The sequence below is a fragment of the Felis catus genome, chromosome A2 (genome assembly GCF_018350175.1).
Source record: "Felis catus isolate Fca126 chromosome A2, F.catus_Fca126_mat1.0, whole genome shotgun sequence".
Lineage (NCBI taxonomy): Eukaryota > Metazoa > Chordata > Mammalia > Carnivora > Felidae > Felis > Felis catus.
The window spans coordinates 59,187,664-59,205,582 of record NC_058369.1 but is presented as its reverse complement, the minus strand read 5'-3'; the positions used below and the strand labels follow the sequence as shown (position 1 = coordinate 59,205,582).

At 52.8% G+C, this 17,919-nt stretch overlaps 1 protein-coding gene across 3 annotated transcripts in view; it reads left to right on the top strand.

The window, feature by feature from the left end:
• CHCHD6 (coiled-coil-helix-coiled-coil-helix domain containing 6) overlaps window positions 1-17,919 on the top strand; it is a 251,531-nt gene that overhangs the window by 188,098 nt on the left and 45,514 nt on the right. For all 3 annotated transcript variants that reach the window (XM_006929038.4, XM_019825159.2, XM_045052045.1), the window contains exon 6: window positions 15,769-15,839. In XM_006929038.4, coding sequence (XP_006929100.1) covers window positions 15,769-15,839 — 71 coding nt within the window. The remainder of the gene's footprint in view (window positions 1-15,768; window positions 15,840-17,919) is intronic.

Here is a 17,919-nt window from a genome sequence, read left to right as displayed (position 1 = left end):
TGGAGGAGTCCAGACGTCGTCTCCACGGATTTGGAATCAGATCGGATAGGGTGAGTTAGGGGAAGCTGCAGAGGACAGAGGGGGCTGTTGTCCGGGCCCAGGCCCACCCTGGCCAGGGCATAAAGTGAACATGCGGCTCTGGGAGCGACACCGAGCTTTATGGATGTTCCACGGAGCAGAGTTGCTGCAGACAGACTGGGGAGAGTGACAAGGAGGCTGAGGAGGGCTGCTTCAGCACGGTGGGAGGCTCAGGTTTGATCCTAGAAGGTGCCAGGAGCTGGGAAATGTCGTTGGCAAAGAGTAACGTGATGAAATTTGTGCAGAACTGGGGAAGAAAGTGGGAGAAGCTTGGAGATGGGGAGAAAAGATACAAGGCTATTATGATTGCCGTAGGAAGAGACAGGGAGGACCCGAAATAGGGCACGTGGGAAGGACGCAGAGAGGAAAGGAGGCATTTGCTGTTATTTCTAAGGTAGGACAACAGAAATTGGTGGCCCTCAGGGTATGAGGGAGTGAAGAGGTGGTATTCTGGAAGTTCTCACTGGAATAACTGGGTTAAAAGGAAATTGGAGAAACTCGTACAACTTAACAACAGAAAGACAAGCACCCCATTAAATACAGGCACAGAAGTCACATGGATGGCCAACAGGCATCTGAAAAGATGTTCAGTGCTATTAGCCGTTCGGGAGATGCAAATCAAAGCAATGAGATACCACCTCACATTCACTAGGATGGCTCTAAGTTTTGTTTTTTGTTTGTTTGTTTATTTATTTATTTACTTATTTATTTATTAAAAAAATTTTTTTTTAATGTTTATTCAGTTTTGAGAGACAGAGAGCAAGCAGGGGTGGGGCAGAGAGAGAGAGAGAGGGAGACAGAATCCGAAGCAGGCTCCAGGCTCCGAGCTGTCAGCACAGAGCCTGATGCGGCGCTCAAACTCACAAACTGAGATCATGACCTGAACCGAAGTCAGACGCTTAACTGACTGAGCCACTCAGGCACCCCTGTTTTTTTTTTTTTTTTAAAGGATAATAAATGTTAGTGATGATGTGGAGAAATTGTAACTTTGTACATTGTTGGTAGAAATGCAAAATAGTTCAGCCACCGTGGAAGACAAGTTGGCAATTCCTCAGAAACTTAAACACAGAATCACCATGTGATCCAGTTCCACTCCTAGGTATATATGCCAAAGCACTGAAAACTGGGACTGAAATATATGCATATGCGTGTCCCTAGAGATGATGGTTGTGCAGTATTGTGATTATATTGAATGCCACTGAAATGGTCACTTGAAAATAGTTCCTTTTCAGGGCGCCTGGGTGGCTCAGTCAGTTAAGCACCTCGCTCCTGATTTCGGTTCAGGTCACGATCTCACGGTTCTCGAGATTGAGCCCCATGTCAGGCTCTGTTCTGAGTGTGGAGCCTGCTTAGAATTCTCTCTCTCTTTGCCCCTCCCCTGCTCACACTCTCTCTCAAAAGAAATAAATAAACTTAAAACAAAATATAAGAGAGTTAACTTTCTGTTATGTGGATTTCCTCTCAATAAATGATGTCAGAACACCAGGAAATAGCGCATCGGGCATGTATATGTTGAGGACCTGCAGGGCATTTGGGACTGGCGGGCAACTGGATGTGCAGACAGGGTTTCGAGCAACATCAGCACTCAGGCTGACATCATCTCCTTTAGGGACATCTGAAATCTTAGATTGTGGAAGTGGCTTGGATTTTCCGTCACTGTACTTCTGTGCAGTGTCTGGTGAGGGCAGATGATGTTGTGTTGGGTCTGGTGGCTACATGTTAAGATGATCAGGCTGCTTTGGGATAGGTTAAATTACCATATTGGAAAGATGCTAAGAAATGGATCAACGTCAGCGCTGAAAGTTCTCCTCATTCCCACCTCCGTCAACATTTTTATTAGTGATTTAAAGACATAGAACGCCCACTCGTCAGATTTGCAAATTACCCAAAGCTTGATGAATAGTGAATGTGTTGAATGACGGTCAAAAACATTTGCTATTTGGGGCTGCCCAAAATCTACTTTTCCTTCCTTTTGGTGGTAGTGGCTGGATTTCCATTCGGATGCCATCCTTTCCTGTCGATACAGCCTGTGCGTTACTGAATGAGGTGAGCCCAGTGTCAAGTCTAATGTATCCCCTGATTGGCTTAAGTTGATCTTCACATCTCACTGCCCTGGCCTTCGTGGTTCATTTAGATCCACGTGGTTCATTCAGATCAGAGTGACTCAGTGTAGGCCCAAAAGACAGAAGGAAACTTTGGGGTCCTTGGAGAAAGAGGATTCTGTGGGCTTCAGAGAGCAGGGCATCTTTTCTTGCTCCTTCCCTTCCCTTTCCCTGTTAGTGGGAGTGCCCTTGTGTCGCATACTAATTGTTCTATTTTCCTGCTCTATGTCAACAAGGGAGAGTGGGGCCCCTAGAAGCTGGTGGCAGCCACCTTGCAACCATGAGGAGAACCGGGCTTAGGATGAAGGCAATGTAGAAAAGGCAGAATGGAGAGGTGAAAGCAACCAAGTTTTTGGTGACCTTGTTCAGCCACCTGATTTTTACCTAAAACAGCACTGGACCGCAGTTAACATGAGCCGGCAGTTCCCATTAGCACCCAGACCAGTTTGAGTCTAATTTTTCACTATCTGCAACCAACAGTGTCCTGACCAACATGGTGATAAATCGGTCTCTGAAGATCTCACCAAATCGCATTCACTAAATTGGCTGTTTGGTAAATTTTTACATTGAAATTTGGCCAGAACAAATGGTGGGCTTTTTTTTTTTCACTTGGCTCCACAAAACTTATTGCACAAGTGCTTTGTAGCAACATGTGTGGAAAAGACCTGGGAGTTTTTGTTGACATTAAGCTCAGTGTGACGTGCATTTCGAACGATCCGATTCTAATTCTCTAGCCTTTTTTGCTTAGCACCTCTGTAACCTTGGCACATGAGATATTGTTTGTAAGTTCTCCAGCGCAGCACTTGGCTCAGAGTAGGTGCTGATATAGCTTAGCAGTGGCAGAGTGGTCGTGATGTATGCATACTTTCACCCTCCAGAAAGAAAAAGCCAGACTCGAACTGGCTCAACCCATCAGGAAACAAGAGACCCAGAGTGGTGCGGAGTCTATGAGGGACTTCGTCCACAGACTCCGCCCATTTTTCCCTGGCTCCCTTGGGTCTGCCCCCCTCTGGCCACCCAGAGCAAGAGATCCAGCCTCACCGCAAGTTTCACTCATTCTGGCAGGACCATCCTAGGTCACTCCCCAGCCCTGTGGCTAGGCCACTGGCATGCATTGGTTGGCCCGACCTCGGTCACACCCTGCCACCCCCAGATCTGAAGTTGTGGTCCGCTTCCCTGAAACCGTATGCATTCCTCAAGGGAAACTGGGAGCTTGGGAGAGGGAGAAAAGGAATGAATGCCAAAGAGGCCACCAACAAGAATTGACTCGCATGGAATCCTCCCGAAAGCGCCTGTAGTTTAAGACCGTGTTCCTGCAGGTGTAATCTGTCTGAGAGAAGAGGCAGCAGTCTTCCTGGTCAAACTCACCTTGGACTCAAGTTCCATTCTGCAACATCTGTCAACCAAGGCCCACAAAGAGCGGGCCACAGGTTGGGGGAGTGTGTGAAACATGCCATGTGAGGAAGGATTGGGTGCTGCTAAGAGAAGGCTCTGCGGCACCATAACCAGGGGGTCAGTTCCTTCTGTAAGACCACCAGAGTGAAGCGGTCCCGGTAGGCGCTGACATTTACCGAGTGTGTATTGCATCTCCTGGCATTGTGCCAGGTTCTCCTGCACTGTCTCCCTTCACCCTTATGGCATTCGTTTGAGGGAGGCACCCGCCTACCAAGTAGTTACTGTCTTCACTGGGGAGCCGAGGAAACCAAGGTAGAGAGGTTAAGTAACGTGGCTAAAGGCATGGAAAGAGTTCTGTGGCAAGGCCAGGGTCAAATCTCGTGTTTTCAGCTCAGGTTTCCCTGACCTTAGAACAGGGATTGCCAACCTTAGCTGCACCTGAGAATCCCTTGGGAGAGCTTTAAAATGCTGATGCCCAGGCATCATCGGACTCCCTGGGGGTGGGCCCAGGCCTTATGCTTATAAAGTTGCTGTGGTGATTCTGACGTGCTGCCAGGGTTGAGGACTCCGGGCCTAGAGTGTAAACACGAAGCCAGGGGCCCCGGTGTAGCTGCCTTCAGAAGCCCAGTGAGAGAGAATTCAGGTATACCGAGCTGTAGGTATAAAGCCACAGAGACGTAGAAGGACCATGCTGAACTAAGGAGGGCAGGACCCAACCAAGGGCATTCAAGTTTTTAAAACAATTAACAGAATGCTATTGAAACAAAGCCCACCGGAGGCCCACCTCCTGCACACCTGTGCCTCTCAAACGTCACATGCGCACAGATCACCTGGGAGCTCGCTAAAGAGCAGGTGTGGGGCAGGGCCTGAGGTATTCCCTGTTTCTAATAAGCTCCCAGGCGATGCTGCAGCTCTGGCTGGTTCACGAGCCATCCTTTGATTAGCAAGGCTTATCCTGCCCCGCTGCCTCAGACAGACCGGGTGGAGGTGAAGCTGAGAGCCAGGGGTCCAGACTTGCCTGGAGGGACGGGGGGACTTCTCTCTTGTGGAAGTCCTCAGAGAGTGACTGAGACCCGCTCTCAGGAGTGTGGCCAGCCTCCGTCACGGAGGGCTGAGAGTCTCCTAATGCTGAGAATTGCCGAGCGCGGTGTCCCCACTGGGAACCCTGCGTCTGTCGTTCTGCTGGGCTGGAACTTTAAGGATCAGCACAGAGAGCAGAAACATCTGGCTAACGCCGCTGTGGCCCGAGCGCGCGGCCCCCGAAGGCCTGATGTGCTAGGTCCTGAGCAGGCCGGCAGGATTCCCAGCCTCAGCGGCGTCCCGGCCGTGGGGCTGTGTTCTGGAGTTTGACTCTACTGCTCTCCCTTGCAATGACTGTTCACAGCCTCCAGAGCCTGTAGCTTCCCTCAGGGTCGGCTCACCAGGAAGTCACACAAACGGAGCTACGATTCACGTCTCTTCGTTTGTTTTTTATTCCGTTTATTTCCCCTTGTGCTCTGCATTTCATTTTCCAACTGTTTACACCTTCGTTTAGCCGGCTACGTTGCTGCACATGTAGGGACCAACTGACCAGCGGCGCCACAGCCCGGCTGGACGGCCCTGCCTCCTTCCACAGGCTGCCAGTGGAGTGATTACGGCGGTAGATGACCTTGTCAGTCCCATTTACGGCAAGCACGCTGCCGAATTCCCTCCTTGTCTACCCTCACGTGGCTTCTGTCCATCTAGGTTAAATGCTGTTCTGTATTTAGCCACCATTTAAAGCTCTTTGCTTCCCTTTCTCCTTCAACGTCTACTGTCTGGCCTCAGTCTGGCTCCAGGGTTTCCCGCACGGGCCCTGGGTCTGGGTAGACACTTAACCTTCTGCAGACCGCAGGTATGTTAAAAACATCTTTTCCACCTGCTACTTTAAACGGAGCTTTGCTCTTCTTGCCTTCAACGGTTTATCATACTTCTGTCAGGCAGGTTTTCTTGAATAATCCCACTCCTCTGAATTCACTGTTTCCTGGTCCCTTCCTTTACCCTCTAACGCGGAGTCCTCCCTGCAGCCTCTCAAGCAGGAGCCGACCCTGCACCTCTGGCTGGCCCTTTCTGTTGCACATCACTCGGCTTGTGTGTGAGGACTGTGGGTGCAGTCATCCCTGCACAGTCATGACAGACTCCTGTGGGGCTGTGGTCCTGGATGTGAGAGGGTGTTGCTTCAGGACTGTTGCTGCAGCAGTGATGAGAGCAGATCCCAGGAGGCCAGGCCCAGGACTGGAGGACTGCCAGGTAGAGAGTCACTGGCCACCCCAGGCCAGAGGGGATGAGGGCAGCGCTGAGGGAACCATAGGCCACGCACCTTGTGTGTGTGTCCCGTGGGGACGCTGCTTTTGTTCTTTCCAGCCTGGGTCACCTGGTAGATTACCAGGGACTCCAAAGGGGTGCGTCTTCCCACCCAGACGCATCTTGGCTCCACCTAATGAAAATCAGCGCTTGGAGAAGAGGACCTATAAATACAGAAAACTGATAGGTGCCAGAGGAAAGGGGGACATTAAGAAGTACAAACTTCCAGTTATAAGTCATGAGGACATAAAGTACAGCATATAGAATATAGTCAGTGATTTGTAACAACTTTGTATGGTGACAGATGGTAACTAGCATTATCATGGTGAGCATCTCATAATCTATATAAATGTCAAGTCACTATTTGTATACCTGAAACCAATATAATATTGCAGCTCTATACTTGAAAAACAATTTTTGAAAAATAAGAGAGAAGTTCTTAGGTCAAGATCACCAATCATCCAGAGGTCCGCTGGCTAATGTTTAGTATTCAGTGTAAATCAAAATTCTAAAAAACTTGTGTAGTTATTGCCAATTAACACAGCTTTACGTTTATCTAGTGCTTTACAGTGTGTGTGTGCGTGTGTGCGTGTGTGTGTACATATATGTCCGTAGGTGCCCAAGGCTCTGTTTCTTCACCCCTTGTAAGCAGAGGGTCGTAAATCCCACCCCCAGTCACACACAGCAGTGCACACACACATACCCCTAAAATGCTAGGGGGCTAAGCTAAACACACAGAGGAGAAGAGGCACGGTCCCGAAAACCCAGCTCCGAGCCTTCGACTCTTAATTATGGCAGAGCAGAAAGTGACAGAGATCTTTTCTCTCTGACTTTTCACAAATGCAAATACTTCCAGGAGGGTCTCACCTACAGCCACTGTCACAACACTCTAATTAGCGGGTCACACCTTTGCAAGTTTCAGAAAGCAGCCAGCCACGTGTGTTAGGCAAGAGGACATGGAAGTGTCCAGGGAATGAGGGGGTGCCTGGAGGGGCAGGATGGAGGCACCCTGGTGGAGGAGGGGAAGGGCGCAAGTGGGGAGCGACGTGACAGGGTGTTGTTTCAGGACTATTGCTGCAGCGGTGATGAGAGCGGATCCCAGGAGGCTAGGCCCAGGACTGGAGGCCTGCCAGTTAGAGAGTCATTGGCCCCCTCAGGCCAGAGGAGATCGGGAAGACAGAGTTTGGAGATGTGCAAGGTCCAGAGCAAGCTGACTAATAAGACCTCTGCATTCTTGAAGTACGGATCAATGAAGTCAAAAAGCTGACCCCAGGCTTACATGGTTCCCAGTCCCAAGTTGGGGCAATAGGCATGTTAGCAGAGGATTGCAGGGCACTGTGGGAAATGCCACCACAAGGCGTGGTACAGAGCACCGAGAAGGGAAACGTGAGTTTTGCCTGGGAGGTGAGAGAGGAATGACATGGTCCAGCAGAGGGGACATTGTTGGGTGTCACAACATGAACCAGAGTATCTCAGGTGGGCAGGGAAGAACTAGCAGGAGAAGTGATACAAAGAACACGACGGAGGCTTGAAAGATGACGAGTCCTTGCAGGGAAAGGGCAGAGCCCCCCAGGGGCAGCTCCAAGGTCAGTCATTAGGGAGGGCAGTCTCAAAGGGAGAGTCGGAGGCCACTCTGCAGACAGTGGGGGACACGAAGAGGTTTAAGCTGAAAGGCGTATTCAAGGATGGCTCCCCCAGCGGCGTGGAGGGTAAGCTGAGAGGGGAGAAAGTAGTAGCAGGGGGACCGGTGTGGTGTATGAGCGTTCGCCTAAGATAATAATGGACACACAGGAGCAGGGACAATACGGAGAACAGAAGGGCCTCGAGAGGTACGAGGAGGCAGAGGTACCCACATCTGATTGCCGGCTCCATCCAGGGACCCCAGGAGGAAGAAGAGGTGATCTTTGGTCCTCCTGCAGGCACTGGGCAGGTGGTGGTGGTGGTGGTCAGTGCAGGAAATGTGGGGGGTGGGCGTAATGAGGGAATGAGACAGGAGGTGTGAAGAGGAGGGGAGCTCAGGAAGCAGACTGCCAGACAGAAGGACAGAGGAAACGAGACTGGGGTCGTATTGTTGATGGAACCCGGGGCCGAGGAGAATTCCAGTACTCAGCTGGGACTAACTGAAGGGGTTCTGCAGCAAAGCTACGGGACTCATCGCTTAGACTCCAGCTACCGTCCTGAGCCCCTGGCTCATACCCTCACAGCCTGCTCGACCCCTCTGCGGGTTGTCTCTTGAAGGTTCCCGGCTCTGCAGGGCCGACACGGAAGGGCAAGGCTGACTCTCCAGCACTGGTGTGGGGTCGCGTTTGTCACATCCTCAGGAAATGATCCCTGGCTCACTTGGGGCCCTGCAGGGGCCTCCAGGCGGCCTGGCTGCTTCCATTCTCTCTTCCCGGTAACCTCTTTGTAACACTGCAGCCAGTGATCCTTCCAGAGTGGAAATCAGATCATATCATCCCCCGATCAAACCTCTAGTGGCTTCCTGCAAGCCCTCCTGTCTTTTCCCTGCATCTGTTCTCATCTTGAACGTCTTCCAGCCATGCTCCCCTCGCTTTCCCGAGAACCCGTCAAGTGTAGCTCCACCTTAGGACCTCCCCGAATCCTATTTCCCTCATCACATCTACCCCAAGTCACCCCAGCAGAGAGGCCTGGACCAACCTATTTAAAATAGCCCCCACCCCAGCTTGATGCTCCTTATTCCCTTAACTTGCCGTGTCCCTTTATGGCACTTCTGAGTAGAATCGTTTTCTCGTTTTTCCTGTTTCTGGATTGTTAGCTTTGTGAAGGCAAGGCTCTCATGTCTTGTTTACTGCTGTGCCCTCTGATTGCACAGCAAGGCCTGGTGAATAGTAGGCACACAGTAAATATTGGTGGAATGAATGGAAGAAGTAGACGAGCCCTGACATGCTGGGTGACCTTGAACCCATTGTTCACTGCACCCTCAGAGCACCCGTGAAATATGGGTCTGCATTCTCCCCATGGGACCAAGAAGTAATAGGCACAGAGAGAGGGAACCATCTTCCCATGCCACCGTGGACCCTGGAACCCAGGAGCCTGGCGGGATGGTGGACTCTGCTCTGGGGGCAAAGGCTCATGGGCATAGACAGGCACGTTTGGTACTGGGGGAGATGTTCCTGTTGGTGCCCAGCAGTAGCTTTACTGGTCTCTGAAGTTGAGACACAGTCCTCTGCCCATAGCAGGAATTCAAGGTAAGGAATTCAGTACGGAATTCGAGAAAAGGTTGGGATAGCTGTTATGGAGAATTATAAGTTGTGTGGAAGGCTCAGCTGAGGTTGGAGCCCTAGGTTTGTGGCTCTTTTGGGGGATGGAGGGAGGATCCCAGGTCCACCCATCCTGGGGTATGGAGGGAACATCCCTGGTAGGGTTCTCCTGGGATATGGGGTGGGGGGGATCCCAGGTGGGGCTGTCCTAGAAATGGAAGGAGCATCCCAGGTAAGGCCGTCCTGGGGGGGGACGGGGGGCGGTGCAGGAGTATCCCAGTCAGGGCCGTCCTGGGGGCGGTGGGAGGCCTTGGGTGTGGCCTGACCAAAGATGACCAGTCAGATGGCCTAGGAGTGAGGGGACCATGGGAGGAAGGAGCTCCAGCATTGAAGGATCCCAGATGGACATTGCTGAGTGCAGCAGTGGAGGGAAAGAGCGTTGTCTGTGCACCACCATCCAGGGTAAGTGCCAGAGCAAGTCTGGAAAGAGGGGTCCTTTCTTCACATGACGGCAGAGTCGGAGCTGGTAGGTACCCAGGAACAGGGGAAGAGACAAAGATGTAGTCGTGTGACTTCATAAACAGCCAAGAACCAGCTGTTTAGCCATTTAACAAAACTGTATTTCCATTCCTTTACCAACTGTGTTGCTGATCACATGTCCTGAGATTCAGAAATTTTTGTGTTGACTCTTTGGACTCTTCACAGAAGATTCACATGCATTTCTTCTTTGTGTTTTTTTTTTTTTAATTTTATTTTATTTTCAAGTCAGAGATTTCTTCACATCCTGAATACATTAAGTTTTTTCACTCGTCTTAAAATTTAGCATTCCTGCGAGCTTTGAGAAGCTTGGTAATTAGGCCGGTGATTTCCACGTCTCCCTGGATGACCGGCCCTCAGCCACGTTGACAGCGCCTTGGCATGGGGTTCTCCTGTCCTCACTCTGTTCCGCTCCGATTCTGGGATATTTTTTTAAGCCTTCACGTCTGAGCCCTTCCACAGTCTGCACTAATTTTGCTGGCGATCTTCCCTGCTCTGGACAGCCAGGATCCTAAGCTTCACGTTTTTCTACATGTAACCACACATTGGCTTTGAATCCTGTCTGCGTGGCCTTTGGTTTGTTAAATTTCTTCTGGGGGGTCAGCTAGGCACAGAGGGAAGGACATGGTACGAAGTGGGAGGCTGATAGACCCGTTTTCAGGTGCTGTCTCTTTCCCTTGAACTTCCGGCCCCCACTGTGTGATCCTTGGCTTTTCTGAGCCTTGTGTCTTCATGTGGCAGAAGGGTGCACATTCCTACCTTGAAGCACTGCTCTAGGCAAGAAGGGGCCAGCCTATTTGGAAGTCCTGGCTACAGCGCCTGGCCTGAGTAATCCCAGTGAACCTTGTGGGTGACGTGTCCCCATTTGATTGTATGGTGCTCTCCTCGGTGCCCGCAGGGTACCTGGCACAGAGCCCCAGTTCAGCAAACTTTCTCGATTGACTCAACAAATGACCACATCCCGCTTGTGTTTTCACATGTTTTCTAGTGGTACCGACCTCTACTTTTTATGCACCCAATTTTTATTGAGGGCTTACTATGTACCAGGCATTGATAGAGACCCTGGGATAGATCAGTGAGCAGAACAGGTGAAAACCCCTCCCTTCGTGGACTTCACATCCTCAGGTACACTTCCTCACTCTTTCACTATTTCCAGATCTCTCTTCCAGCTGTCTTTGTTGGTTAATACACGTTTGGGTGTTAAGTTCTCAAAATATTTATTGAGCGTTTACTCTGTGCCAGGCACTGTTCTAAGCACTTTATGTGCATTATTTCATTGGCATCTCTACCAGTTCCCACACACCATATGAAGGAGGCCCTGTTGCTGTTCTCATGTTACAAAGGAGAGGCTGAGGGGCAGACCAGAGGGCTGGATGCTGGCCCGTGCTGTACTGCTGTAGGGACTGGGTTCTGACTCCAGGGCCCATACCCATCCTTGCTGCCCCAGCTGCCTCCCTTGTTCCTGGGATGGTCCTTGGACCTTTATTCAGTCTTTCCTGTCTGACAGAAATGCCTCATAGATGCTCTCCCGTGACACACTGCGAGGCCCACGCGCAGTAGGTGACTTATGAATGCTTGTTCCTTGGGTGCATGTCTGCGTGGCCCCGAGGGGGGTTTCAAGCCCAAGAGCCACTCCCCTGCTGACCATCACATTGACCTCTGTTGTCTTCTGTTCCAGGACAGCTACCCCTCGCTCCTCTGCCAGGCTAGTGGGTTAGTGCAAGCCCCCCCACCCCGGTCCCAACCCTGCCCCGCTCTGGTCCCTCATGGCTCCGCAGCGGGGGCAGCAGGACTGCCTCTCTGGCCCACAACATGTTTCCTTGTCGTCCCCTTCTGAGCCTTCTCGCTGTGCCTCCTCTCACCATCACGCTCTCTTTTGATCTCGCAACCCAGGCCCTTGGAGAAATCAGACAGTATGAAATATGAAAACTGCCTGGGAAGTAATTGAAGAAACACTGTGACTTTTGAAACCCATAGAGATAACACTCACACCTTCTTACTCACGTTATTTAATTTTTAATGGCAGATTTAATTAATGGAGATCAGGTCTTCTGGTTTCAGATGTGCGTATGGAGCAGCTGGAGGAGGAGGGGGAGGGGCAGCTGTGTATAGGGTAGAGGAAGAGATTCCAAAATTTGGGAATCTGAAGATCTAACAGGGAGGAAAAACCATCCAGAAATAATGACTCACGATCCCTGGGTCCTCAGAGACGTGCGGGGATTCAATGCAGTGCACTTGCAGTGCTCTCCCCGCAACTTACCAGTGGGTGACAGCACTCCTCTCAGGACAGCGCTGCGGCCTCCCCAGGCCCCTGTGGGATCGCGGCAGGCAATTCCAGGCTCCCTGCTGGCACTGCACTCCATCGTCCACATGGCTGCCAGAATGTTTTCTCTGAAACACACATCTCCCCTGCCACTCCCCCACGTAAAAGTAAAACCCGTGGGCTGAGGTCTAGGCTCCCAGCCTGCAGTGGAGACCCACCCCCCTGCCGCCCGGGTCCCCAGGTCCCGGGCTGTCTTTGTCTCTAGCCCCTTCCCTTGCTCCTGGTCCAGTTGGAGCATCTACTGTGTGGCGCCCCTCACTCTCCCTTGTTTACAGGACCGCCCCCCTCCCCATCATTGGCTTATTTCTGCTCACCGTGTGAGACTCAGTTTAGTAAAAGCGGATGTACCCTTTGACCCGAGAGTTTCACTTCTAGAGTGCACTATTCGGATGTGCTCAGTCACGTGCAGAGGTGAGGATGCCGTGATAGCGGGACCTGCTGTGGAGTACCGTTCAGCGGGTAAAGTGGCGAAGCCTTTGGGAAGGGAAGAAATGAGCGGTGCTGTGGGTATGCACGGGCAACCAGCTCACGGACCCTGTGCACGAGGGGGAGCACCGGGGCCGGGCTGGCCACACGGCTTGCTGGTCATGACATTCCTACCCTCTGCCCTTTCTGCTTTTGCCTTTTTAAACTATGTGTATTATTTTTTTCAAAAATGCTATTTTATAAAAAAGAGGTTTTTTTTTAGGCCTTGGTTCAGGTGCCAGCTCCCAAGAAGCCAGTCGGATGGCCTCCGTCAGACTGTCCTTCCTGGTACCCCCACAGCACCGGGGACAGTTGGCTGAGCGGCCCGTTGTAATCGTGACGTGGTGTTGTCTGGGAGCCCCAGGAGGCTGGGGGCAGGCGTGCCTGTCTTGGAATCCTCTGGCACTTAGCGGGTGCTCGGTGTGAACACGCGTGGCCCCAGTCCTTAGAGAAACCCCTCAACGGTGGTAGGGTCCAGGGGTCTGCAGGGTGCGCGCCAGCAGCCTCAGGAAGGCCTGGTGGACACAAGAGGCAGGTGCAGCCGTCCCAAGGTGTGGACCAGAACCTGCATGTGTCAGGTGAGCCGCACAGGGGACGCCCTTGTGCTGCGTGGTCCCGGGGTCTGCTCAGGCAGATGACATGGCAGAGATGGCGGGGAGGGCGGGTGCGACAGGAAGGGGAATTCCTCTGAGTCACTCTGAGAGACAATAGAGGAAGCTGCAGCGGGGTAATCACAACCACTTCTTGGCCTGTGGGCACTTCCTGTGACAAATCTCCCTGACCGCACGTTCAGTCCGCACTCGTAGGCAACTCAGTGACTTACTGAGCTCACCCTGACCGGGCCATGTGCGTGGAGATGTGGGAGCAGCAGAGAGCCACTAGGGTCCTGTCAGCCCGTCTGGGCTGTGGGAACTCCCTTGGGAAGGGCCACTGGCAGCCCCCAGGCCTAGGAGACAGTGGCCTGACACATCTCTAAGGAGGAGAAGGCCTGAGCCCGGAGACCGTCTTGTGGCAAAGAGAACCAATCAGAGTGAATGGAGAGCTTACTAAGGCCCACGCTGGCCTCAGAAAGTTCAATGGTGCTATGACAGTGGCTGCAACGGACAGGGCGGGCACTGTGAGCCCGGCACCCCTCAGGACCATCTGAGCCACCCTGTGATGGAGTGGGAGCCCTGTCTTACCACTAGGAAGTGAGTGACTCACCCAAAGAACACAGCTTGTGCCAAAGTGAAGATTACAATGTGGGCCTACGGACCATGTGGTTTCCTGTGAGGGCCCGTGAATGGAAGGTTCAGACTGAATATAAATGATCCCCATCAAGGATGTCACAGAAGAGCATCTGCGTGGAGCGGGAGGAGAGGCCCTGAGATGATTCACGTTTGTGGCCTTTCTCCCACACCCAGGACAGTCCATGGTGGTCGAACGTCAGACCCGTTGGGGCAAAATCATAATCTCTTGGCTGGAACATCAGGGCTCCAGAGAGAAAACATGGGACAGCTTGGAGTCAGCACAGACCTGCAGGCCAGGAGGTTGGGCAGGAGAACCCCTATGTGTTCTGTGCCTGTCATGCTGGGAGGGTTCCCATTTCTCATCTGCTGTGCTTTAGGGCCACTGGAGAGAGGCATGGGCACCTCCTTAGTTCAGAGCTGAGGACCTGCCCAGGCTCACTTAGCAGCTGGGGGGGTGAAAGGCCCAGCCCTGGGCTCGCCCCAGCACAGCCCAAGGCAGAATTCGGGTACTTGGGTTCCTCCTGATGTGGGCCCCAGGCATTCCCTCAGGCACACACCCCTCTGCGGCCCCTCCCCCTTGGCTCTTCCCAGGGGCAGGTACCAGAATGGGAGTGAGGGCCAGGTTCCCACCCAAACTCTGCCTTCAGTACCCTGCAGGTTTCTAGGAGAGGTGCTTTCCACCCCTGCCTCGGTTACGTTCTCTACAGATGGCCGACGGGGTGCCTTGAGGGTAAGGCACATCCCCTGCATGGCTCTGATCTGAGCACCTGTCATCTCTTCAATTTTGTCGAAGGAGCAACTCGTTCCTTTTGGGCCAGGCTATCTCTGTGCATGGTGGAGTGGGGAGAGCCAGGCTCGGAGTCTGACACACACACAGGGCATGGCTCTGTGACTTCCGGGTCCCTTTCCCTGCCACTCGAGCGTCTTGTAAGGACTGTGCCTGTGGGAGGCGCCCCGAGCCGGAAGCTTCCCTTTACCCACCTGTAGAATGGGAAAAACCAGCCCTCGCACACGGGTTCTGTGAAAGGTCTGGCCCAGGCCTGCACAGGGTAGGCGGGCGTCCCATGGCATCCGTGCCATCTCCTCACCCTCACGGCGAAAGTCTGACTGCCCGCCCGTCTTGGGCCGCCTTCTGGGGTTTCATCCTTGAGACAGCCTGCTGCAAAAAGTCAGTCTGTTCACTGTGAGCTTCAAGGTGCTCCCCCAGGAGTGTGGTGGCAGGTGGGGTTAGCACGGGCATTTGCGGTCGTCTCTTCTGGAAACCAGTGGCAAGTGCTGGCTTCTGAGCCTCTGAGACCTAAAGAAGTGGGAACAACTCACTCGGAGTCATGCTGTGATGGCCCCAGGGCTTCAGCCCAGCTTTGTCATATCGCAGGCCCGGACTGTTCTCCACACCAGTCTGGTTCTGCACGTGCACATTTACTAGGTAGCCTCAGGAAGGATGGAGGGCATGCCTTTGGAGCCACTCAGCAGCTCTGGACAGACAGCCACCATGCCAAGGAGTGTGGTGGTCACGGCAGGCAGCAGAGTCCGCACCCAGCTGGTAATCCGATGCTTGGGCTCCAGTCCTGGCACAGCTATTTGCTGGGTGGCTTTGGGCAAGTCGCTTCACCTCTAGGCAGCAGAGGCCACCTATAAAATGGGGGTTGGACCAGAACAAATCTGAGTAAACTTTTTCTCTAAAGATAGTGAATATTTTAGGCTCTGCAGCCCCTATAGTCGCTGTTTAAACTACTCGACTCTGCCATTGTAGCCCAAAAGCAGCCACTGACAACGCAGAAACAAATCATGAGTGTGGCTGTGTTCCAATAAAACTTTACTTAGAAAATCAGGTGGCAGGCCGGGTTTGAGTGATGGGTTGCCGACCCCCAAACCAGAGGACCCATTGGTCCTTCCAGCCTTTGCTACTCTGGGATTCTGTAGCCGTGGTTGGCCTACCGTGGTGGGAGCCAGAGCCAAGCTGTGGATCAATCACCAATCTGCTTTGATGCTGGTCAAGAAATCAGCATCTGTCGATTTTTAGCGCCGTCTCTCCCATGCGGGAGCCAGAGGGAAATTTCAGTCTTTGGTAATCAGTTCTGTTTTTCTCTTTGTAGAATGCCGAGATGTACAAACTGTCTTCACAGCAGTTCCATGAGGCAGCTTCAAAAATGGAGGGCACGATAAAGTAAGAACGCGTTTATGATGTTTCGTAAACTTAGCCTGTATTTGTAAGAATCAGCACACGGGGCTTGGAACCTACCGCCACCTGCCTAACTTCAAGTCTCTGTAATAACATGGACAACCATGTGTTACTCAGTCTCTCACTCGGCTGTGGGGCAGCCACCGGTCATCTGTCATGGGCCAGACGAGCACTCAGCTCCTCCCTGGCTCCCTGGCTGTGGGAATGGGGCCACGGCGGACTGGCAGACTTGTTTCAGACACCATGTAGGCGGGCCACACCACAGGCTGGCCGTCGGGCTCCTGAGGGAGTCAGGGAAGGGATGTTGCTACGGGCACCTGCCCCCCATTTGTGGAGTGGTATTCAGACCAGCCTGTTCTCTGAGCATACCTCCGTGTGCCTGGTCGCGGGCCATATACCTCTTGCATGCTCACGTGCTCAGGGTGGCTCCTTTTTTATTCCCTGAAGGACTGGGGCTCAGGGACAGTCACTGATGGCTGGCTCAGGTCGCACAGTGCTGAGTACCAGCGTCCTGTCCCCTGTCTGCGTGCTCCTGCACCGTGAGGGAGGCCTCAGAGCCAGAACGTTAAGGAATGGGAGGCGCATGCGGTGTGTTCATTACAGCTGCACCCTCCTTCAGGGTGAGGTCACAGGAGGGTCTGTAGGGGTTGCTGTGGGAAGGAGAGCTGGGCCTTGAACTGTGGGTCCTTTGTATGAAGGTGGCCTCTGTGGACCAGGCAAACTCCCTCCTCCTCCCTCAAGGAAGGGCCTTTCCCTTCCAGGCTTCAGTCAGGGTGATTCCCCAGGCAAACCAGTCCCAGTGCAGATTGGTGAGGGGTGGGATGTGGCACCTTAAGAAGGAGCCATCAGAGAGAGGCTTGGGTGGCTAGGAGGTGTCAAAGTGCTTGTAAATACGGCTGCTGACAAAAACTGTGCAAGGAACCAGGAAGGGGCAGTGGGAACGGGTGGCCTCAGTACAGGTCCAGGGTGTAGCAGGGGGCACCTGAAGCCAGGGGGACATAGTGCTGGAGCTGACCACTGAGTAGCTTTCGGGACAAGCATACAGTTAGTTATCTTGGGATTTCAAGTCCTAGAGCAGTAATAGGGGACTCAGAGAAAGAACTTTCCAGTAGGCAGGTAGAGACTGGAAAGCTGTTGCACCTGCCCGTTGGGATCCCACAGGGGGTTCTGGGTGTAAGCAAGTGCCATGAGCTGCACAGACCCCTAAGGAATGGAATGTTCCATCTGGATCTCAGACAAGCACCCCGATGGCCCATCCAGGGCTGAGAAATACTCAGAATCGCGATCCGTGAGAGGGAGAGGTTGGGAAGCAGTCACACCCCAGAGGCTGTGGGGTGATGGCCACCTGGGTAATGTGATCCCGGAAATGAGCAAACACCACAGCACAGCCCCTGGCCCGGCCCGTCCCCTGGAACTGCCTGTGGGGCAGTGATGCTGGATCCGTAGCCCCTCCCTCTTTCCCTGGATCATGGAACAGCCCGCCTCATGGAACAGCCTGCTGAGGGAAGACGCTCTGGGGAGAAGCCAGGCAGCTTTACTGTCAGGGACCACACCATTTTGTCACCTGCCCACCGTCCTGAGAGTGGGGACTCCTGGGCTCCTGGTGCCCTGGATTAGTGCATTTGACTTTGCTGTCATATCCTTTATCATCCTCATGTCTTCTGAAGGCAAAGGGGAGATGGCATGTGAGTATCATCTTAATCCGAGCAAAGTAAAAGGTTTTTTCAAAGGTTTGCAACATCCCTTGATAATTACTACTGTTTACTAAGCAGAATACTAAATAGTAGGTGGTCTGTAAGGTGGGTGTTGGGATGGAGCTGAGAGAATGCTTGGGCGTGAGCGTCCAGCAGACCTGGAGTGCACCCTTGCCCTGCCTCTTACTGGCTGCTCCTATGACCCTGGGCAAGTCACGTCACCTCTCTGATGTCCTCACATGCAGAAGAGAGCTGATACCCCCTCCAGTGCTTTGAGTGAGATAGCACATAGGAAATCCGCCTCAGATGTCAGCAGTGGGTGGCAGTGGCAGGGTGACTGTTACTAATAACGGCAGTCATCTAGATTACTC